The following is a 23648-nucleotide window of genomic DNA, read 5'->3' on the forward strand; positions in this document are numbered from 1 at the left end:
AATAACTAATCAATTAAAGATGAAGCCCGAGAGCCCTTGCAAGTGTCTTTTGCCTCTATAAAAATGATGCAGATGTTGAAAATAATAAAAACAACAATTAACGATAACTGGCAAATAACAAAGGCAGTCAAGGAGTACGGAGCAAGTAATCCGTACGTGTTAGCACCAATTGCCAGGGACGCCGTCTATAATTTAAGCTTGGTGCTAATCCATCCTGACATCATCGTTCATCAAATCATACAATGATGGAGCAATGGAAAAAAATATCGAGAGTCAGTGTCCGATTCGAGTTGCCGTCCAACTTCGGCCGAAGAGCTGACAAATGGCCGGACTCGGCGGACTTTTTGCGCATTCTGTGATTAGCTCGGGATGCTATTTGGCATCCTTTCTTTCCATTTAAAAAAAAGCCCAAGTAAGGGTGCTTTCGATTATTCAGCATCCACTTAAGCTCTCCGGCCAACCAAACTCCTCCCAAGTCGCGACGCTAATGTCAAAGATTCCAAAATGCAGCTTCAATCGCTCACCATAAAAGACGTCATCCCCTCTCCCCACTACCACTCCCCCCCCCCCCCTCTCCTTCTACTCCTCTAGATCCGTAGCCCGTGTTATAAGCACATCCGTCCGCTTCACAGTTTCTCTGTCGAAGCTACTTCTTCCATGCAATCTTTCGCCCGCATTGCCCGCACCTCCCAATTGACTTCGGCTGCCCCGCTACGAATCGCTGCGTTTTCCCGACACCTATCGACAACCTCACCAGCCATGGCGCCCACGGTGAAAGAGACCGATTACCTCGTCCTCGGCGGCGGTAGCGGCGGCCTGGGCTCTGCCCGTATGGCCAGCTCCAAGTTTGGCGTCAAGGCCATGGTCATCGAGAACAAGCGCCTCGGTGGCACCTGTGTCAACGTCGGGTATGTACCGCGCGCCATCCCCCCGATGACCTAGCAAGCACTAACGAGCCGAGAGATGTGTGCCTAAAAAGGTGACTTTCAACGCCGCCGCCATCGCCGAGACCATCCACGACGCCAAGGCCTACGGCTTCTCCGTCCAGCAGTCTGCCCCCTTTGACTGGCCCACCTTCAAGAACAAGCGTGATGCCTACATCAAGCGTCTCAATGGCATCTACGAGCGCAATCTCGGCAACGACAAGGTCGAATACCTCCACGGCAGTGGCCGTCTCGTCTCCAAGAACCAGGTCGAGGTCACTCTGGACGACGGCTCCAAGGTACTCGTCAACGCCAAGAAGATTCTCGTCGCCGTTGGTGGCAAGCCCAGCGCTCCCCCCTCCATCCCCGGAGCCGAGCTCGGCATCAACTCGGACGGCTTCTTTGACATTGCCACCCAGCCCAAGAAGGTCGCCATCGTCGGCGCCGGCTACATCGCCGTCGAGTTTGCCGGCATGTTCAACGCCCTCGGCACCGAGACCCATCTATTCATTCGCCACGATACCTTCCTCCGCAACTTTGACCCCATGATCCAGGAGTCTGTCACCAAAGAGTACGAGCGTCTTGGAGTCAACCTGCACAAGAAGAGCAACGCCACCAAGGTCGAAAAGGACGCAAACGGCAAGCTGTCAGTCACTTACAAGGACGGTTCTGGTAACGAGACCACCCTTCACGACGTGGACCACTTGATATGGGCTGTCGGCCGCACACCTGAGACACGAGGCATTGGTCTGGAGGAGGCCGGTGTCAAAATCAACGACAAGGGCTACGTTGAAGTGGACGAGTACCAGAACAGCAGCGTCGAGAACATCTTCGCCCTCGGCGACGCCACAGGCAAGGTTGAGCTCACTCCCGTTGCCATTGCCGCCGGTCGCCGCCTTGCCCACCGTCTGTTTGGCGGCGAGCAGTTCTCTACCACCAAGCTTGACTACGACAACGTGCCCTCCGTCGTCTTTGCCCACCCAGAGGTCGGCAGCATCGGTCTGACCGAGCCCCAGGCGATTGAGAAGTACGGCAAGGACAATGTCAAGATTTACAAGACGAGCTTCACGGCCATGTACTACGCCATGATGGAGCAAGAAGACAAGGGTCCTACCAGCTACAAGCTCGTCACCACCGGTCCCGAGGAAAAGGTCGTCGGCCTGCACATCATGGGCCTTGGCAGCGGCGAGATGCTCCAGGGCTTTGGCGTCGCCATCAAGATGGGCGCTACCAAGGCTGACTTTGACAGCTGCGTGGCCATTCACCCTACGAGTGCCGAGGAGCTGGTCACTCTGAAATAGGTATCCATAGAAACCTGGCGTTGAATTGACATGTATGAAAGACGTAATGTCTATTTATCACAGCCTCCCTTTGCGTGATTTTTTTTTTGAACGGTGCAAGTGTTATTGACAAGGATGTCTTTTCTACCAATATACAAATCTATTCTTGTTTCCATTTGCAAGGCTCCAGGCTCAGTCGTGACGCTTGGAAATCTCTATGCAGCGTATGGGTCGACGTTGGCCACTTCAACATCCACCTGCTTGAATACGGGCACAATCGCCTTGCAGTGCTCCCAGTCGGCGACCTTGCGGAAGTGCCTCATGGTCGCGGGGTGCTGCCGGCGCCACTCCTCCCCGAGAATCCATTCCAGCCCGCGCGAAATGTAGATGGCGACAAAGATGTCCGCGAGGGTAAAGTCGCTGCCGACGAGGAATTCCTTGCTTTGCATGGCCGCCTCGTGCTGGTCCAGGAACGCGAGCGTGGCCGCCTTGCCGGCTTCGACGGCGGCCTTGTCGTACGGCGCGGGCCGGGCCAGTCCGGGGATGAGGGGCAGAAACCTGGAACCGGACCGGAAAAGGAGGAAGAATTAATAATCAGAGAGTTCCTGTTGCCTCACACCAGGGATTTTATCGGAGGATAGGCTGGGCTTTTTTGGGGTAGTTTTGCTCACCACTTGCTCATGATGACGAGCATCTCCTGGTTCGCCCAGTTGACCCACGACAAGACCTCGGCCTCTTGTTCCAGCGAGCCGTCACCGAGCAGCCGGCCTGGCTTCACTTTTGCTAGATACTACGTCGCGTATGAGCATGCTGAAATGGTTTGCGTTTTTTGAATGCGAAATAGCTTCTGCTCACATGGGCAATGGCCGGCACCTCGGTCAATTTGATGTTGTCGCCCTCGAGCGCTGGAATCTTGCCGCGACTCCGGGGAAACTTTTCGAGCAGCGCATCTCTGTTGAGATTTTGACGCGGCACTACCTCTGACAGGTTGATGTTGATATCTTGCGAGTGCGCCTATCGCGGTGCCACAGTTAGTACCTACCGCTGCGGCGAAAATGTATTTGAACTGACAACTTACAATGATTCGGAGAATCCGCGTCCGTGGGTTACCCTGGTCTGGATTAGCAACGATGCGATGCAAACTTGGCACCTATTTTGTGTAAATGATACCTCGTATCCATATATCGTGTATGCCATGTTGGAGAATTTTGTTTTGGGCTTCTCTCTTGTTCGTCTACTTCCTTCTTTGGCCGGGACAGTGGCGGTACCACAGATCGAAGTTTGCGACTTCGGCTTATTGCGTGGCCAGCCTGGGACCGAAGCGCACGCGCTCATATAGTCCTCACAGCTCCCACGAAACATTTGCGATTGGACATAACGTAATTCCTTTCCGGGATTACTAGACTAGCAGTCTCGGCCGGATCCTGATCACAACCTCCGAGAGTGGCGCCCGGCAACGCTGACACGGGCGTGGCTCGATGCAAAACCCTGATGGATGGGTACAGCCCGCCAGGAATCTTCTGCGGCCGGTGTGGATGCTTCGTTCAGCGAGCTGATTCCGACATAGCCGTGATGGGTCCTCGAATGAGTAATATATCTCCTAAACTAAAAAAAGGGCTCCAAGGCTAGAAAGTTGAAGCGAGCAAGATCTTCAATGCTGCCCTCTCCTCGGCTTTCGGGGGGGCCCCAGCGCGGCATTGCAAGCTTCCCCTGTCGAGTTGACTCTTGGCATCGTACCGGCCAGGGTCGTGGATATCTTAAATAAAACGGACTTTGTCAAAGGGACAGGAATCTTGGGTCCCATCTACAGCGAGAGTTTTACGCTTCATTTAAAGCTTTTTACGCTGTTCTCTTCTTGCAAAAGAACCTGCATAATGCCTGCATATTCTGCGCTCCCACAGCCCCCGTCTCTGGGCCAATGTGTACCTGATAGACCGCACGCCGTCTCTGTGCATCTGCCCAAATGGCGAGACGTCGTCGACTTCTCGGCTGGAGAGTCACGCGTTCGGACTGTCCAGAAAGGAGGCTACCCGAGATCCTTCCTCCACGAGGCCATTGCCAAGGCCCACAACGTTCTCCTGGACAAGTTTGGCGGCGACAAGCAGCAGTCTTGTCTGCTCTTCCCGACACATGCCTATGCAATTGCTTGCAAAAGCTATCTCTGCTCTCCCCCCGATGGCTCTGCCGGGTTGACCGAGGGAGATGTCTCTATTCAATCCTTCAGCTTTGAAGTTGGCCAGACCGGCCGGACGACCCTGCATGCTGCCTTCTTCCCCGCGGAGAATTCAAAAAACGCCATGATCTTCTGGCGCCTCACTGGATGTGGCATCTCTTCCCGTCTCGCGCAGGACATGCTTCCGGGGCTAGAGTCCGTCTCGATTACCAGCTCGGCCGACACACCTCTCCCCAGGGATGAGCAGGCCGAGGCAGGCATTCAACAGCGCATAGCCACTCTCCTAGATCGTGCTCCCGTTGGGGGCCCCAGAAAACACCTGGTCAACCCCGAGGATGTTTTCCTGTATCCTACGGGCATGTCGGCCATCTACAACTGCACCAACGCCTTGAACAGCCTGCCCGGCTCTCAGATGGTAGTCTTTGGATTTCCGTATGAGCTCACCCTCAAAGTGCAGGAAGACTTCTCCAAGGCCTGTACCTTTTACGGCTTCGGCACCGACGAAGAATTGGACCAGTTCGAGCACTTGCTAAAGTCGAAAGCGGCTGCTGGGAGCAGCGAACCGCCCATCCAGGCAGTGTGGTGCGAATGCGCCTCAAACCCTCTCTTGCGGACAGTGGACTTGGATCGGATCCGCCGGCTTGCAGACGAATACGGCTTCGTCGTCGTCGTCGATGACACAATTGGTAGCTCGGCGAATGTCGATGTTCTTGGCGTTGCCGACATTGTCGCGACGTCCCTGACCAAGACGTTTAGCGGCTACGCGGATGTCATGGGTGGGAGCATCGCCATCAACCCGAGCAGCCCGCACCACCAGGGTCTGCGCGCCATCCTGACCTCGAAATTCGTGCCGACCCTCTACGGGGCCGATGCCGTGCAGCTGGAGAGGAACAGCCGCGACTACCTCGCGCGCACCGCGGTCCTGAACAAGAACGCGTCCTACCTCGTCTCCCTCCTCGAGCCTCTCACCAGACACCACCACCATCGCAGCCCCCTCAACCACGTCTACCACCCGAGCACCTGCTGGTCCGCCAAGAACTACGCGGCACGCATGCGGCAGGCCACGGACGACTTCGTCCCGGGGTTCGGCTACCTCCTCACGCTCGAGTTCTGCAGCGTGGAGGCGGCCGGCGCATTCTTTGACGCCCTGCAGGTGTGCAAGGGCCCGTCCATCGGCGCGCAGGTCACGCTGGCCCTGCCGTACGTGCAGGTCGTCTTCGCCAAGGAGAAGCCGTGGGCGGCTCGCTACGGCCTGAGCGAAGCCATAGTGCGCATCTCGGTCGGGCTGGAGGACCAGAAGGCTCTGGCCATGACATGCCTGCAGGCGATGAGGGCGGCAGATGCGGTCGTGAACAAGGAGGACGACGTCGCTCTCGCAGAGCAGGTCGTTTCCGGGCTGGACTCGGTGCCCCTGCCCCGCCCTACACCCCTTGTACCGCAGATTTAGAGGGTCGGGCTGTTGTTTTTTTCGCTAGTGTATGGGGCCAATGCATGGTTAAAGATGATCTAAATTGCTTCTGACCCATTCCATGTGCATGCATGATGCTGATAGGAAGCGTCAGACGTAAGTCTTGTAATCCCTGGCCCTATCCAGAACGCCACAAGCAAGTGGACCACGGCGCAGAATCACTGCCCCAAGAACACACTTATATATAAAAAGCTTTCAAAAAATATCTCTTTAAATTGAAAATGCAAAGACAGAGTACATCATAATAATAAAGATTTCATTTCTACTATTCATGACATATTGTGCAAGGCATTGGGATCGTGTTTTCCAGCAATCATGCTATTTCGTAACCTTGATCAAGACATACTTTGTGCATGCATCGTCCCCAGCAAGCATGCGCGTAAGCTAAATGGAAGCGAATAATCGACCCATAGATAGCACGGAGTTGATACATGGCTAGTAACGGGGCTGCTTTTTTCCCCCGCCTCATCAAATGAACGAGGCCCTTCTCCCAGCGAGCGGCTACGACGTAATACTTTCATGTAGACGTGGCAAAGAGATGCAGCAGCGAAAACCGGGCTGGCAGTGGAACTTGAACTGACAGAAAATGCGGTCCGTTCGCATGAACCTGGACGAGAAGCTTGGCGATATGCATCTCGTATAATCAGCACCCAAGCGGCCCAAGAAGAATAGCCGGCTAAACGGCATCGCATCTGCTCGACATCTCCCTGCCAAGACGTGTGGCCAAGCGGCCAAGGGTGGATCGAGCCGAATTTAGCTCGAGATTCGGACTCGGGTATTTCCTCAATCCAGTAAGCCCCATGGCCGGCCGGGTGAGGGGAATAACAATGTTCTTTTCCCCCTCCCCGATACGGCATCCTCGGCGTACTCCGGGGCTGTGCAAGTGGCGATGGGTAATTAGCACAGCTGCATATACCTTGATGGCGATTCATTTTCGTGCCACGAGGGAACCAAACACACTTCCCGGCTCATCACCGAATTCGCCGGCAACACGTCGTCTTTGTCTAGAAGAGGCATAGGCCGCAATGGTAGCGAATCGGGTCTCATCAGGGTACTGACAATTCAAACTGCATGCCAGGTTTCACGCTCGGTGCATCTTTCCTACAATGCATCGAGAACGTTTCCGAGGCGCTCGTTAATTAGTAAGGATAAGCAACGATTGTAGACTGATGCGTAGAATAGAAAGGGCACCGTAGACCACTTGTGCGCAGCCAGGCTCGACTCTCTTCGCGCGCCGGATGCCGATGCAGCAGCTCTCGAGATGAATGCCTCGACGACAGGTAACAATCCGGCGCTCGAGTGGGTGGTCCAGAAGTACGGCGGCACTAGTATCGGAAAGTATGCTCTCAAGGTACGTCAGGCTCGAGGTTCGCCGCACACACACACACACACACATGTCCCTATACTGATGCGGCATCCTGCGAGTTACAGATTGCCAAGGACATTGTCAAGTACGATTCACCTGACAGGCTGCAGCCGTTGCATGCCATGCTCGATTTTGTCTCGAATTCAAATGAGAAGCATAAAACTAACTTTCAAACAACATATGCAGGGCAAGCCTGGGTCGAAATCGGGTTGCAGTGGTGTGCTCGGCCCGTAGCGCAACGTCCAAGTCGGCAGGCACCACAGCACAGTATGTCCCAAAATGTGATGCAAAAGAACTGAAATCATGGTCAACGCATGCTGAATACCAACGAAATCATGAGTACAGGTTAATCGAGATTTACAAGACATTGGAGGCCGGCAGAGCCAGCGATGCGCAGCAAACAGACATTTTGGCAATACTACAGGCCAGTCTTCGGGCCATTGTGAAGGAGCACATCGCAGCTACGCTGCCTTTACTCCAGACCAAGACTTTTCGGACAATCCTTGCTAGAAACTTGACTAGAGAAAGTCAAAATACAGTCTTTGCCGTCGCTGAGGCCTTGGTCTCATCCAGTTATGACTGCTGGTTGGTTCAGGACCTGGTAGTCAGCCTTGGTGAGAAGCTAAGTTGTATATCGATGGTGGCGATTCTACAAGATCTGGTATGTATTCCGTTTTACCTGCAAAAAATTACCAGGCCGCTGATATATGGATCTTCATCAGGGCGTCGATGCTGAATATGTCAATCTCTCGACTATCCGCCCTCGGCGTTCTACCGCTGCTGCACCCGCGCGCGAGGCCTACACGGAACTCTCGGCCGTGATCGCGGCGCGGTTACTGGCCTGCGGTCCCCGCGTACCGGTGATTACGGGATTCTTCGGACACAACCGGGGCGGCATGCTCGCTTCCGAAGTCGGGCGGGGGTACACCGACCTCTGCGCCGCGCTCTGCGCCGTCGGCCTCGGCGCCGCAGAGCTGCAGATTTGGAAAGAAGTCGACGGCATCCTGACGGCCGACCCGTCGCGCGTGCCCGGGGCCCGGCTCATCCCGCACATGTCCCTGCGCGAAGCGGCATCCCTCACGCGCAACGGGTCGGAGGTGGTGCACGCCCTGGCCATCCGGCAGATCGCGGCGGCGCCGACCGCCATCGCGCTGTGCATCAGAAACGTCAAGCGCCCCTCCGGGCCGGGCACAATGGTGGCGCGCGCCGCGGACGGCAAGGGCGAGTCCTCCAACGATTCGGACACGGACTGCGCGTCTCTCGACAAGTGCGGCCCCGCATTCTGCCGGGCCATCACCGTGAAAAACGATGCTTGCCTTCTCCACGTGCGGCGAGGAGGAGAGACTTCTTCTTGTTTCCCCAAAAGGGCGGCGGCTTCTTCTTCCTCCCCTCGAGAGGTCGCCATGGTGGAATTCCTCACGCCAAACGCAGCTCGACTGCCGTCCTCACAGCCGTACCCGAAGCGGCCGAGAAGGCTTTCTCTGTCGTACGCCAAAAGCCTCCTTCTCGGCCGGGCAAAGTTCACCTCGGCGCAGAGTGCTAGCATCATCACCCTAATATGCAGCCGCGCCGACGACGGCAACCATCGGCTGGCGAGCCATGCGCTTACAGTTTTGAGGACAGGGAATATCGTTTCTACGCTTCTTCCGCGAGGTGAGTAGACTACTGCTGCGAAATTTGATATTTTTTTTTCTTTTTGCCAGTGGCTGATCAAGACGGCAGATGACTCTGGGTGCATCTCATGCGTCGTGCCGTCACTGGAGACACTGCGCGCCATGAACATGTTGCACGACCAGCTTTGCTTTACCATGTGACTGATAGACTTTAAGAAACCACCAAGAAACGTTATGCAGAAAAGTCATAGATGCTATTATTGAAAATCCAAGTAGCAATTTTACCACATAGATAATACACTGATTTGACTTTTGTCAATTTAACCGTCGGAGTTGCGCAACTTCCACGACCACCATCTAGTCTGACCGCCGGCCTACTATGGGCCCAACTCTAATTTTGCTCCACGCGGAGACATTTTTCATAAAACTACCTTTGTAACCATTTGGCACATTTGGCCTCTCGCGTAAGTTTAGCCCGGATTCGCTCTTCGCTACGCATCTTGGAACGAGAATCTGTTGTTGTGACCGGGTTCTGAGCTTGTTGACCCCATCCATGCTAGTAGTCCCTACGAGTCATGCCATACAGGACGGCTGAGGATGCTCGTCGCCCATCATGGCCCGATCTTAGTAATATGCTCAAAAGCGATCGAGCTCGGGTGCATAATGTCAGTCTCCGCCCCGGAAGCCAAGCAGCCTGATTGATATGGTGGTGGCCGAACGAGCTTGCCAATACTGGCACAGGCACCGGCTTTCGGGAAGATAGACCGATAATGAGGGTCTCTCGGTCTGCATGTAAGCAGATGCAGAGCAACAATGTCGTTTCCACACAATCATCCTCGCTTTAGGGGGCGGCGGGGCCGTTGCCGCTTCTCGGCACCGGGTTGTCGAATGCGGAGATTTGTCTCCAACACCCTCAAGGTTCCACGCCACTACCCGTATTGTCCCGCAAACTGCAAAGGATCATAGTCATGAACGAGATGCTACTTTTGAGGCCATTATTCTTACCGACCGCTCCCCCAGTAGTTTGCCTCTGTTCAATAGTTGTCTGGATACGTGAACCTTTTGGCACGTTGCAATCGCCAATCACATAGTAATCACAATGAACAAACAAGACCCAATTGTCATTGTCGGGGCTGGCATCTTTGGTCTCAGTACAGCACTTCATTTAGCCAGCTCTGGCTATTCTGACGTGACAGTCTTTGATCGCCACCCTGTCGACAAGACACGCTACTCATACCTCGAAGGCTGCGACGGAGCGTCTGCCGGTAAGTCGTCGGCAATGTTGTGTTGGCGCGTCACGGTCCATTCTAAACATGATCTCCTTCTAGATGCCTCAAAAATTATTCGGTCAGCCTACGGTGGCCAGAAAGAATACACGGATCTGAGCTCGGAAGCCATTGTGCTCTGGAACAAGTGGAACGAGGACATCAAGTCCGTCGACAGCGACAACGGCCTAGGCCTGTCCCGGAATGACTCGATCTGGATCAACAACGGGGTTTTGATGTGCACCGATCAAAAAGCAATCAGCGACTTTGAGAAAGCCTCGGCCAAAAACGCCAATCCCCCGGGGCGAGAAAAGGTTGCGCTGATCACAAACGAGGCGGAGGATCGCGACATTGCCAAGTCCAAGGGACTCGGACATGCGCTGAATCCTTTCGCGAAAGAGACGGTCGGTGTTCTGGACACGACGGGCGGAGTCGTCGTCGCTGACAAGGCTTGCTGCTTTGCCCTGTACAAGGCGAGAAAGCTCGGCGTCAAGTTCATCCTCGGCGCCGAGTCCGGGACGTTTTCTTCCCTGATCCGCGCCGAGACGGAGGGGGAAAAAAAAGTCTCGGGCATCAAGACGGCAGACGGAAAGGAGCACCACGCTCAGCTCGTCATCATGGCCTGCGGAGGCTGGACCCCATCGCTCATCCCGGAGCTGGACGGCCTCTGCGAGACCACGGCGGGGTCCGTCGTCCTGTACAAGATCCCGGAGGGGTCGCCTCTCCGGCAGCGGTTCGGCCACGCCAACTTCCCGGCCTTCATGTTCAAGCAGCGCGAGGGCGCCGACGGCGGCCTGTACGGGTTCCCCGTCGACCACGACGGCGTGCTCAAGATTGGGTACCGCGGCACCAAGTACACCAACCCGGTCCCGCAGGCGGACGGCAGGGACAGGAGCGTGCCGAGAACCCGGTGGACCGGCGCGACCGCCATCTCCGACATACCCGCCAAGGCGTACGAGGTCATCTCCGGCTTCGTCGAGGCCTACCTGCCGGCGCTGGCGGAGGAGAAGGTGCCGGTGTCGATGAGCCGGCTCTGCTGGTACACGGACTCGTTCGACAACCACTATCTGATCGACAGGGTTCCCGACGTCGCGGGGCTCGCGTGCGTGACGGGCGGGAGCGGACACGCCTTCAAGTATCTCCCCAACATTGGCAAGTGGGTGGTCGACATCCTGGAAGGCAAGGCGCAGGAGGAGCCGCTGGTGAAGGCGTGGAGATGGAGGTCGCTCAGGGAGGACCAGACGCCCGTCAACAAGCTCATGCTTGGCCGAACGGATGAGAGAACTCTGGAGAATACGAAGCTGGTAACCGCGGAAGAGGAGGGACTGGGCCATTCCCTGGCGAACCATGGCATTAGCTAGACTTGGGTTCTGCAGTGATTTTTCGCTCCACATGAATGACATGTAATGTGCAACAGAAAAGCTACGGGTAGCTCATATGGCAGATACAATCGGATTGAGGAATACTACAAATGATGGCCAGTCTACCAGTACACCTATTCGGTGCTCTGGATTGCCCTGATGAAGACTCCGGGTTGTCCCGGGCATAGAAGTCCTGGGCATAGGTCTGTTTGCCGCTGGCGCGATGTCATGGCAAAGTGGCGAGGAGGGCATTGACACGATAATCAGTCAATCCAGATTCTTGTAGCACAGCTTAAGGGCCATGAACTGGATTAGAAAGGGAACTAATACTCTTCATTTCTACATTATTGACTCTCTCGAGACCACCATCCCGCCTCGCGTCCAAGTGTAGTAGCAGGCGAACGACTGGAGCTGCTGGCGCGCCGCCGACGCAGTTGTGGTTGTCAAGGAGCTTGGTCGAGGCAACGCCCTGTGCAGTCCTTGGCCCGGAACGAGGTGCACCGGCAGCCGTTTCTTGTAGCAGTTGGCAATGTTGACAGAGCTGCCGTGGCGATGGTTGTAGCATCTCGTTCTGGCTGCCGTCGTGCAGCGGCGTGGCCCAGTTCAACCTTGGGACGTCGCCGACGTACTCTCCTGCAACCGGTTCGTTGTAGTACAACGGTGGTTGTTTGATCTGTATCTGCGGGCGCATCGCCGGCCGCGGGCGGACGCGAGGACGGCGGCAAGCGCGGCGAGGTGCACGGCGAGGTGCACGACCACGAGACCGGCGCTGCTGTTAACCGCATAGTTGGGGGGGGACATGAGAGGTCATTTTTCTACGCGCAAATCAGTTTGAGAGAAGTATTGGTTATTGTGTTGATTTCGAAGCACATAATGTTCATCATCTGGAGGATCATATAGGGAGACTTTGACACAGCCGGACGAGGCATTGCTACCTTCTCTTGCCGGGCACGGCAAGGCAAGCCACGCGATTGTTGATTCGTGGTCTTTGTATTTCCAATGCACAAGCTGAGTGGCTTTCGCAAAGCATGTTCCAGCATCGTGATGATGCTGACAAGTTATCGGTGGCTTTCTTATTCGTAGTTTGTTGTTCCACGGCAGAGAGGTCCTACCCGATACCGAGACACTTGAATGCAGATGCCTCACGCACGTCGGCTCAAGAGTCGCTGAAGGCGACACACACACCGTGTTGGGTGATGAATTGTTGCAGCAAGCAGAGCTGATTGCTCATGTACTCTTTTTTTTTTTTTCTCTTTTCGTTCTCATGCGCTGATGTGGCTGCACTTGAACAGCCTGTCGCTTCTGCATTGCGTTGATGACGGACGATGAGGCGGCAAAGATGGTGTGCGCCTGGTGACACGGTCGTTACTGAACAAGCATAGTCAAAACAGGATTTCTAAAATAAAACAAGAGCGGTACTGAAATCAACCATTTGACGTGGCCTCGGGAGCGCAATCTGCTCGGAGCATCTCGACACTCGGCAGTTTTTTTTAGGCCTGGCGCACTGGGCGCTGGCCTGGGGGCTTGATGAAAGCAAGCAGAGAAATACCACTTACTTACCAAGTGGCGCCATAATTGATAAGCCTGTACTGAGTAGTATAAAATGGCAAAAATGAAAAAAAAAAAAAATGAAACGTATTTCATTGCCTTGCATAAATTGCTCATCGCGCCCGATTTTTTTTCTCGCCACATCACTGCAGGCCTCGGCGGCGGCGGCGGCAGCGGGCAAGTCTTTCCCCGGACCACTCGGTACAGTACGCGTATCTGCATCAAACTGCGCCGCTAACAACAGGTGATTTTTTTTTCTTTCTTTCTTGTTTTGCCCCCTTTGCCAAGTTTGCTTGTAATATCACCTGCATGCCGCGTCCGATGACAAGGGCGGGGGGCCGGTGCGGGTGCATTTTGCTCATCATATAAGGTGCGAGGCGCAATATGATTCGACTTGACCAGGTCCCCCCCCCCCCCCCCCCCCCCCCCCCCAGCGCCAGGCCGCATCGAAGTGGCGATATGCAGGACAACGTACCTCGCTAATTTATTTAATTTAGGGAGATGGCATATTTCAACGCCCTTGATAATAATAATAGAAACCACTGCCACCCTGTTAAATTCCTTGGGCCTGGTTCGCGCTGCTAATCAAACTCGGGCATTCGAGTTGGACTCTTGAGATCAATGCTCGGTTTGTCGCCGACAAACGTGGACGAGCCGGAGACAGCGGACGACACCCCCCCCTTGTGGTCTAGAATTGGACACATTTGACGAAGCTACAACACGCCAAACGCGGCTCTGCGCCCTGGAAAAGGATTAGAAAAAAAAAACCTACTTTACTAGTCCAAAGCGACTTGCAAGACATTTTTGTGCCAAACTGTGCAAATATGTCTCCATTTGGGCTAGATGATCACGACGTGGTGGCTTGGTGGCTGGTGGCGTCCTGAACTATCACTACGAGAGTGCCCCTTGCCACCTTTGCCTTGTGGTGCTGTCAGGTGGTGGCCGTCCGCCAAGCTTGTACTGATAGTTGGTTGTGAACTGCTTATGCAAGGAAAAAAAAAAACGGTGGATCAATTGTTGAAACAAAAAAAAAACGGTGGTTGAAACGGTTTCGCTTGACCGAAGTTGGTATGGGTTACGGGATGAACGAACAGCGTTTTGATGGGTGGCCTATTTAGACATTCTGAGATGTTGGTTCAAGTAGTTAATCCGCACCAGGTATCCGTATTGTTCATTCGTATCCCGTAGTCTGAGACATTGGTGATTTCTACAAAAATCCACGCGTAAAACGTCACATCATTCCAGTGTCTCAACCGTGCCCTCTCTCCATCCTCTCTTCTTGTCAGTTGCCTGGCCGTGTATCTTCCAGACGTAAAAGAGTTGGGCCATGCCGGCGATTCTACAAACGTACAGATTAGACGTAGTGGTCACTCTAGCAGGACTGCCCTGCCCTGCCCTGCCCCCCTCGTGAAGCGCCATCTCGGGCCAAGTGTTGTAAACTCACACGGACGCGATGCAGCAGCAACCGCCGGCAAGGGCCAGCCGCTGGTCGAGACTGCCACCGAAGCGGCCGTGGCTGATGTAGATTCGCTTCCCCAAGCTGTTGTTGTTGTTGTCCCGTCTCGAATAGCGTCCGCTGCCGTCCGCGTAGCTGTTGATCGATAGCGCCGCTGCCGGGATGAGCGCGACTTGGGTAAGGGCCAGCGCGGGTGCGACCCAGCTCGCAGGTCGCGGGTCGGACGGCGATCGCGGCCCGGTCATGGGCACGAACAGCAGCACGCATAAACCGGCATGTCGGGTTGTCAGTCAAACACGGTCAACGCGGCAAAAAATACTTACCACGCCGACAGAGTACGCAGATGCGATGAGGAGGTCATGGCCTGGGTTCCGGGCGAGAATGGGAACGGCAAATCCCAGGATTGCGAGGTCGACTACCCAGCGCACAATTCCGTAGGAGCGAAACCTCGTGTACGCGTGGTTCACCTCCGGGTAGTCACTGATCGCCGTTCGGTAGAGGTTGCGCTGCATGGCTCAAATGACGCTGGTCGTTGTTGATGTTGGCAAAGTATATGCCAATCTGCGCGCGGTTTCCCAACGGCCACTGCAGTGAATTTATCAGTCGGACGATTCAGATTTCATCATTTCCCTTTTTTTGGCATCTTGCCGGCCTTATTCCCATCTATGACGCCAATGCTGTCCCAATCTGCCTAGGTGCCAAGCCAGAACGGACCGTACCAGCCTTGGGACGGTATCGGGCCAAGAGCTAGCCGCCTTGGCTGTGAGACTGCCAAGAAGGTGGCCGATTCTTGAAGCGCACATGGAAGGATAACTCGGCCTCACAGATCATTATTCCACCAGTTTCTTGACTCCTTTGCGGGTGGTTTCCCCGAATCGTGGGAGTGATGGCAAGGCCGGCGGGGTGACATCGTGACAATGGACTGGGCGGCGTGCCACGAAACTAACCCATGTGCCAGACGAAAAGGCATTGTCAGGCTTGGACAGAAGTTCTGATGGTCTTTGGCATGGAGGATGTACTATTAATTTCGAAAGCTTAGAAGTGGTTGCTTCCATCCAGTAACGTGGTCGAGGTTAGAGACTACCGACCTCGGAACTCATTGTTTTACGGGGAAAAGGCCGTACGACGTACGAATGTTGCACTAAAAATCTCGAGATTGTATGTGCCTCTTCTCACGGGAACCTGAACTGCTCGCCTTGTTGGCTGGTGCTGACAAGAACTTGCCATCTGACTGTGTCCGATACGAGTTCTGACGGTCAAACATATCCCTGCCGTTTAAAACGGTTACTGATACGTCTTCCCCTGAACCCATCCTGTTTGTGCAGACCATCTACCCTTGTGCTTTGGCCAGTTGGTGGCGTTTTTTTTTTTCCAAATTCATTGGGCACAAAGCAGCGAGGCCGAGGTGGTCAAACCGGTTCTTTTTTTTTTTTCTTCTTTTCCCCAAAAGTAGTCGCCACAAGACGCAGGACTCTACACCGTTGAGAAATGAAGGAGATGCATAAAGATAAATTAAAGAAGAAAAAAAAAGCAAAGTCTCAGGGCCACACATAATGAGCCACGGGGCGAATATGCGCGCGCCATCCAGCCCCCTTGCAACCTGATGACTTTCTGCCAGTCAACCTGTCCCCAATCCCATGTGGTGTCTCTACGGGTTGTGGAGGTGGCGTTTTGTACATTTCTTTTCTTCTTCTTCTTTTTTTTTTTTTTTTTTACTTTCCTTTTACCCACTCAGTATTGACAGGGGCAGACACAAGGAAAAAAGGAAGATGAAATAAAAAAAAAACTGACAGATCAAATCGCAAGCGAGTGGCTTCACGCTACCCAACGATGCCAGCTCGGCGCCTGCAAACCTCCCCTCTTCTCCCCTGGCAAGTTCATCAATTTCATAACTGGGCGCCGCTCACAGCCTCTCCCCCCTCCCCTCCCTCAACCAGGCCATTTAATTGGTTCATGGGCGTAAAATGAGCCAAGGCTGAGTTTTGAGCAAAAAACTGCCACACGCCGCCCCTATTGGGCGTGAGGCTTCTGGGCCATTTTGGAGCGGCGCCATGTTGGAGAGAGAGTGTGTGTCTCAAAGAGAGAGAGTGAGAGCCCAAGAGGCGGGAAGGGGGCGCCGCCGCAGCGCGCGGAGCCTCCGGTACGTCCGAGAATGATTCTAGAAAGGGTGGTTTGAGGCAAGTAGGAGATGGATGCTTGGATGAGAACTTCCCTCCCCCCCCCCCCCCTTCCCGATGATTGATACTCGAAATGGCATCGACCTCAGCGACCCGGCGCACCGGAGAAGGCGTGTGATTTTCCCCTGACCCATGTGAAGGTTATGTACCTTGTCTGTGCCGGCAGTTGCGATTTTATGTTCTTGTTACCAAAAAAGAACTTTGTCCGAGTTGACCACTGGCCCAAGGGGTGTGGGTGTTGACGGGTTTGTTACTGCCGTTCCAATGGGCACAAGCTCTTGCGTTCACGGGTATATCATCATTCCATTGTTTGCCATGGGAGAGGAGGGGGGGGTGTTTTCGGAGAAGACGCCTGGCACCTTTCGTTCTTCCCGGTCAGATTCTTCACTTTCTATTTTTCCATTTTCCATTTTTCCCTTTTTTGTCCTTTTCTTTCGAGGCCATGATATTGCTTGAATCATGAAACAAAAAAAAAAAAAGGAACCACGAGGCTGAGCTTTTTGGTGGTGGCCCTGCCCAACTACTGATGCCCCAACAGCATGCCACGTTTTTGCGAAGAATGAAAAAAAAAAAAGGAAAAAAAAGAAAAGAACAGACCAACAAGGCTTTGGTTCCAGAACCCTGGGACCCAGGATGGCCCGACCCTGCGGTAGCGCCCGTGTTGCGCCTCGTGCCGCCCATTGCCCCCATACCGGTGTGACGAGTCATTGGGGGGGGGGAGAGAGGGGGAAAAAAAAGAGCTTCCTGGTCTGAAGAAAGCTGCACGTTGCGCCGTCTCGTCGCCATTACTGGTACTTGTCCGTGTCGCACAGCCTTGGCGGGCGAGGCAATCAGCTCGTGCAGGCAGCCACCCGACGTAAAACTGGGCGTCTTCTCCGTGACGCTTTTTTTTTTTTTGTTGAGCAGTCATAAACTGACATCTCCGAGTACGAGCCTCGTCTCGAGATCACATTACTCTTTTTTGCCGTCAGGCCATTGTAGCTTGGTGGTGAGCCAATCTCGGAGCAGCGACTCGGCGTTTAAGAGACGTGGGCCAAACTATCGATACTCTCGATACTTACTCCGTACAAGCCGTGACAGTTTTACCAGTAGTACCCTGATACCTGGACTTTGCGTACATGGTAGACCCAGAATCTTTGGCGGTCGAACGATTGCAACGCCTCTGCCGAAGCAAGCCCCCCCTTCCTGCGACTTGCACACCTTGTAGCTGAAAAGCCAGGCGCGCCGCCCTTTTGTGACCTCTTGAAAGGGACCGGCGTTCAGGGGCCGCGTCCTTCAATCATGCGCAGCCTTTGCCTCACGGGTCTCTGAGCGTACGTACATCCAACACTGCCCAAGCGATCAGCAGATGCCGTCCTCACTCACAATGGGGGTCACGAAAGTAGCTCGTGGGGGGACGGTTTCATGGCCCCAAAAGCTTTGCGAAAAACGGGTTCAATGACGTATCAGTATGATTGATCACGGAGAGAGTGGATTAGTGCGGAAAATAAATAGTTAAAAAAAAAGATATAAAGACAGATACAAAAAATCGGCTCCATCCGACGAGCGGGAATTAAACCACACGTTGTCACGCTATGCGACACAAGCAAAACGTAATAGCGTGTTGAAGTTCCTGTGCAAGAAGGCGACAATCACTTTTCGTCACTGGAGACTTGGGTGGGAACCATGGTGACGACGTCATTGGGATATAGCATGATGTAGTATAATATAATTGAAAATGAAAATGACACCTTTTTATTTATTTGGTTTTCTTTATATCTTATTTTTTTGCAAAACCAAGAAAGCTCGGGACCAGAAATATGTGGTGGAGGTTTCCGGTTTGAATTTTTTCTTTATTAATGTCGCCCGAAATATAGTAGCAAATGCTGTCGTGTTTGCGATTAAACGTCCAGCTTGGGTACTACGGCCGAGACAAGAGGGAAAAAAGAACGAACGAAATGTGCCATCCCTGAAGAGAAGGAGAGAACAAAAAAAAAGCCGATTGAGCACAACGGCGGCGCAGCAGTCGGGCTTGCGCCCAGATCAAGTAGTCTCTCGCGGGTGACACCAGTCCGATTGTCCAACACGTTTTCAAGGAGGGGTTGCATTGCATTGGATGCTACCTCGACAAGGAGGGGGTAAAGAGGAGCTCGGCACAGGACGGCGGCAAGGGGTCTTGCAAAGTTCATCTGGTAGTTATTTGGTGCGCCTCAGAAATGATGTTACGCGATTCGGTTCATTGCATTGTTGTTCCTTGTGACAAGTCGAAATGAGATCAGCCAAAAAGGGTTTGCTTGACCAGACCTCGTCCCGGCTACGGGCATAATAAAGGCCAGGACGCACAAAGGTGAAAAAAAAAATCAGTCGAGGCAAAAGGTTTTAGTTTGATACAGGCTACGGATATGCAGTGTTCCTGGGCTAATAAGCGAGGCACCTCGTCCACTTGTTCTCTTTTGTTTTCTCTTCCACTCCTTTCTCATCTCTCATCTACTTTTGGTCAATGAAGAATAATCTCCGCAGAAAAAAGAAAAAAAAAGAAGAAAAAAAGACAAGTAGAAAAATGACCGTTGACTGGCAACTTTGCAGCAGCGACAAGAAGCCTCTGTTTACGACTGACATGGGTTACGCAACGGCCACAAGCACAATCCTTCCTTTCTCTTGAAGGAGAAATAAAAATAAATAAAACCATTGGTATTGATCCTCTCACTAGCTCTAGCCACGGCGAGTTTAGCGCTGGCGTGTTGTTCATTGGCGCAGCTGCATATGTAGTGTTTGGTCTTGTTGCATTGCAGGTTTCCACGATATCCGGGGGGGAATGATGGTGGCGAGATGGGTGTGTGCGTCAATTCAACAAATGACTGGTAAAAATATCGCGCCATTTTCTTTCAATACATTGCATCCGGCCTCGACAAAAGTTTTTCCAAAAAAAAAATAAACATTGTCGTTTTATTAAAACAATCACACCGAGATGGTGAAACCCAGCAAAAACAAGACATCACCCCCCTTCGAGGACAACGCACGCACGACAACTGCGCCGCAAAGCCGCAGAGACGAGGAGCCCGGCCTACATCACAGTCGGCGTGAAAAGAGGGCAACGACGTTTTATTTGTTTTGTTTTTTTTACCTTTTTATTTTCGTATAGGCGTGCACAAAGGAAAATTCGGGACCGAGACCCCAAAAAGGCGCGGGCCGCGTCAATGCTGCACTCCGCCATGCACTCCAGGAATGTGAAGAGGCGAGCGGCGAAATTGTGGCTGCTGGCGGCGTGCAGAGAGTCATGCAGTTCAAAGTCATCAAGTCTGCAGCTTTCCAGAGGCAACATAATTATAGCATGGGCAACTAACTAAATCCGCACCTAGTGCTTATATCGTTTTCCGTACCCGAGATGGTACACGCATGCAGCGACGAACAGTGTACGGATACTGCATAGCTTCATCGCCAGGCTTGTTGTGCCTTGCATAATTATGGAAACCCTGGTCTTGTTTTTTTTTTTTCAATGCGTGGCAACCAGAGTGTATAATTTGTGCAAAACTATCCGTATTCCGTTCTTTACCCCAATTACATTCACAATTAGTCAAACCCCTTTCCTCTTTCTGCGAGCTCATTCCTTTCTGTATGGAGTAAAAAGGCTGACTGACTGACAAGAAAGGCTCTTCCCCTCCCCCAGGCGTTGAATAGATCCAAACTGTTGAAAAAAGAAAAAAAAACCCACTCCCAAGCTTGCCCCGGCCAGCCCGCCCCTCCCCCGATGCAAGCTTTCCCCAAATATGTACTGATAGTTCCGCGTTGAAAAGGCAATTCCTCATCCCGACTTCTCTCTTTTTTTTTCTCTTCTTTCTTTTTGAATCAACCCGTGCCCATGTCTCGGAGGTCCTGATCGCCTCAGCGCCGCGCTCAGCCTCGCTTATCCATCCCCCCTCCCCTCCCTGACCGGGTTTCACCCGCGCCCCTTCGTCTCCTTGTACCGAAATCTCGGTCTGTACCCGGTCAAGGCCACGGTGAGTTGACAGGTACGTACCACGTACGGTAATCAACCAATGAGCAGTGTGGAACACAGAAGTGGATTTTTTTGGGACATGCACATCTCTTCTTCCATTGTCGACGGACAAGGGTGGGGTTGGCCCCTGTGATCCTGACAAGTGCAGCGTAGCATTCTTATTTTTCCTCCATTTGATTTCATCTTTTTATACTTTTTTCATAATCTAGCTTTATTGAAAAATAATATTGAGACATCTTGTTCACTCTTTTTTTCTCACACACACACTCTCTCTCTCTCCCTGTCCAGCTGTCTCTCGTTTTAGAGTTCAGGTTCCTCTTCTTTACTTACAGCTGGGAACTGGCCTTTACATATCACAAGACCTCGCTTGTACGTGCAAGCTGAACAAGGCAAAAAGCGACGGCAACGGTGACGGGACGGTGGGAACTAAAATGAAATAAAAATAAAATAAAATCACGGACCGCTGCCGCTCGCCGCCGTCAAAGACATGCGCACCAACCCAAAAACTCACCAGCCAAAACTCTTTTTGGCGCGGCGCGTTTTCTATTTTCGACTAGCCCAAACCCTTTGCTCTTCCATTCCTTGTCTCGAACCGGAAATCAAATCGTTTAATTTATCATTATTTTTCATCCTGTATTTTTATTCATTTCTCTTTTTTTTTAACAATCACCACGATTCCCCGTCATGGGTCCAAACCAGTGTTCGGGGCTCGGCTAGGTTCCGCTTCCAACGCCACGCTTGCGGGCAGATTTCATGTCTTGTGACAGAAAGCTTAGCCTTTTTTTTTTTCACATAGTATTCATCGGAGCCGAAAAAAAAAAGATTTGGGCCACTATTGTTGGCGGCAGACGACCAACTACCACGCGCCGTCGCCGCCACCGCCGCCTCCGCCTCGTTCTCAGCAGCAGTTCATCAAATATGTCTTTTATTCTTCCTTAATAAACTCAGCCGTGATCCATTTTTATTCCTTCCTTCGCTAATGTGACCGCCAACGGGCAGGCCGGGCTCATGGAACTAACCGCATCAACACATCGCCGTGGACCTAGCTTTCCCTCTACCTTTTTTTTTTTCCTTCTCGCATTGTGCTGCCATCTCTCTCTGCAATGACGTACTCACCGTGGTGTGCACAAATCTCCCGGACGCTAACCATCGCCGAATGACCGTGCCCGCGTCTCTCGCAACCTCCAAAGGTCAGGCTGGTTCCTCCATCCTCGCCAGTGTTACATGGCGTTTGGCGCTGTCTGGCCTTGGTGCCATGCTGGAGCTCATCATCCCACCCCTCCCTCTTCTGCCTGCATCTCCTCTCTTTGATGGAGTGACAGCCCGGGGGAGAGGGGGGGGAGGCCTGAGGTGTGGTTGCAGCCCGAATCTCCCTCTCTCAGTAGGAGAAAAAGGAGGCTGGGTGGTTGCCGAGCCCGAATAAGACCCTTCCTCCCCGGGGGGCAGGCCCGACGATCTGGGAGGCCGTCTCTCGTTCGCTATCGGGTGATGAGCTTCCCATGCATGAGATGTCTTCTCTTTTGTTTTACCCCCCCCCCCCACGGTCCTTCCCTCCCGACAGAGAACGACGGGGCTTCTTGTTCGATTTGTTGTCTCGGACACATCGTCATGGGCCCTGACGGGCGGTTGCCTGCCTGTCCGGTCATCGACCGAGGTACGGAGTAGAGGAGAGAGACATGGGCCATTTGAGGGCGAGGAGGCGGTTGTGTGTGTGTCATGACCAATCCTGGGCAAATGGCCGAGTAGCTCACTTGTCTCTGGTCAGGTTTCCCATTCTACTTACGCGCGCGCCCGCACAAAGGTCACCCAGAGAGAGAAAAAGGGAAAAAAGAAAAAAATTGACTCGGGCTCGTTTACTGTAACGCTCTCATTCTCCCTCCCCTCCTCTCCCTCTCCCCCTCCCCCCCCTCTCTCTCCCCTTGGCGTGAGCACACCAGACACCAGCTTCCTGTAGAGAGGAGAACATGGCCGCCCAGGAGCTGAAAACCCCAGAAAAGCCTCGCACTCAGCTTTTCGGAGAAATTGTTTGGCGCATGCCCCTTGTCTTGTTCCCCACGTACAACAAGCCTTGCGCCGTAGACTAACTCGCAGTAGTTTCAGCAAGTTCGAGTTGCGCCAACCAATCTTGCGTTCTGGCCTTTGCGTTCTGGGCGATGACTGAGAAAGGGATTTATCAGCAGCACAATAAAATGCCACGCACTAGTTGGCTAACGCGAATGGCCCTTTGCCTTTTGCGTTCAAGTTGGGCCCTCGCCGGGGAGGTCGTTGGTTGCGCTTTTTTTCTTTTCAACGTGTACCTTGCATTCTTACAAAAACGTGTCGTCTCAACCATTCCCTGATCCCCTCTTTTTTCTCTTCTCCCTCTCCCGTCTGTTACAAGTTTCCCAGCGTACGGGTCCTTGGCGCACCCTCCCGTCCTTCCCGTCCCGCCCTCTCAAAGAAATCCTGGGGCCAAGTGCGGGCGACGACGGGAAAATGTGGCACAGAGTAGAACTTAAAACTCAATCCACCCCCCCTTGCTCACTAGTTCATAAACGAGATTCATCAAAGTCGTCATTCGTCATTGGGCAAATGACTTTGGTTCAATTCAAAGAAAGAGAGAGAAAAACCCGGCGCTTGCGCCTGCCACTTTTCCTACAAAACATGGACATGGTCTTGGGAGAGTGCCCGTGTAAGTAGATCTCTGCATATCTGGATGGGCATTTTTTATTTTTTGCAATCCCCCTGGAATGGATCTTGGTTTTGCAGACTACAAGAATTCTTCTCCATTACGCCCGTTTTTTTTTCACCGGCCCAGACTCCAAGTATCGGCATACCGTATACGGACAACTTCCCAGACCTCGCAGTCGCAGGTACCGCCCAGATTCGCGCTCCCGCCATTCTAGTACTCCGTGCCTCTCCGTAGATGATCCTGTTATCTACTCTGTACCTTTTTTTTGTTTCCTCTTCTTGTATTCCCCTTCTTCATTTCCACAGTCTTTCTTGTGCAACCCACGCACAAACACAAACTTGTCTTGGGGCTTTCATCTCTACTACAAGGGG

General features: G+C 53.1%; 5 protein-coding genes across 5 annotated transcripts; 4 read left to right on the top strand and 1 right to left on the bottom strand.

Moving 5' to 3' along the window:
- Nucleotides 1-759: 759 nt before the first annotated feature.
- Nucleotides 760-2224, top strand: V2A60_009385 (glutathione-disulfide reductase GLR1; the record flags this gene model as incomplete). Its single annotated transcript, XM_083260651.1, has 2 exons — nt 760-908; nt 964-2224. The coding sequence occupies 2 exons, from the start codon at nt 760-762 to the stop codon at nt 2222-2224; spliced, it is 1410 nt and encodes a 469-aa protein (XP_083116777.1).
- A 194-nt stretch (nt 2225-2418) lies between these two features.
- V2A60_009386 (glutathione S-transferase family protein) lies at nt 2419-3400 on the bottom strand (the record flags this gene model as incomplete). Its single annotated transcript, XM_083260652.1, has 5 exons — nt 2419-2761; nt 2875-2993; nt 3059-3217; nt 3282-3314; nt 3374-3400. The coding sequence occupies 5 exons, from the start codon at nt 3398-3400 to the stop codon at nt 2419-2421; spliced, it is 681 nt and encodes a 226-aa protein (XP_083116778.1).
- A 677-nt stretch (nt 3401-4077) lies between these two features.
- V2A60_009387 (uncharacterized protein) lies at nt 4078-5823 on the top strand (the record flags this gene model as incomplete). The annotated part of the gene is made up of 1 exon (XM_083260653.1): nt 4078-5823. The coding sequence occupies one exon, from the start codon at nt 4078-4080 to the stop codon at nt 5821-5823; it is 1746 nt and encodes a 581-aa protein (XP_083116779.1).
- A 1282-nt stretch (nt 5824-7105) lies between these two features.
- V2A60_009388 (uncharacterized protein) lies at nt 7106-9024 on the top strand (the record flags this gene model as incomplete). The annotated part of the gene is made up of 6 exons (XM_083260654.1): nt 7106-7195; nt 7276-7295; nt 7397-7477; nt 7556-7871; nt 7933-8863; nt 8933-9024. 6 exons carry the CDS (start codon nt 7106-7108, stop codon nt 9022-9024), a joined length of 1530 nt encoding a protein of 509 aa, XP_083116780.1.
- An 898-nt stretch (nt 9025-9922) lies between these two features.
- On the top strand, nt 9923-11449 carry V2A60_009389 (FAD dependent oxidoreductase; the record flags this gene model as incomplete). The annotated part of the gene is made up of 2 exons (XM_083260655.1): nt 9923-10088; nt 10152-11449. The coding sequence occupies 2 exons, from the start codon at nt 9923-9925 to the stop codon at nt 11447-11449; spliced, it is 1464 nt and encodes a 487-aa protein (XP_083116781.1).
- Between the last annotated feature and the right edge of the window lie 12199 nt (nt 11450-23648).

The sequence above is a fragment of the Cordyceps javanica genome, chromosome 6 (genome assembly GCF_051103115.1).
Source record: "Cordyceps javanica chromosome 6, complete sequence".
Lineage (NCBI taxonomy): Eukaryota > Fungi > Ascomycota > Sordariomycetes > Hypocreales > Cordycipitaceae > Cordyceps > Cordyceps javanica.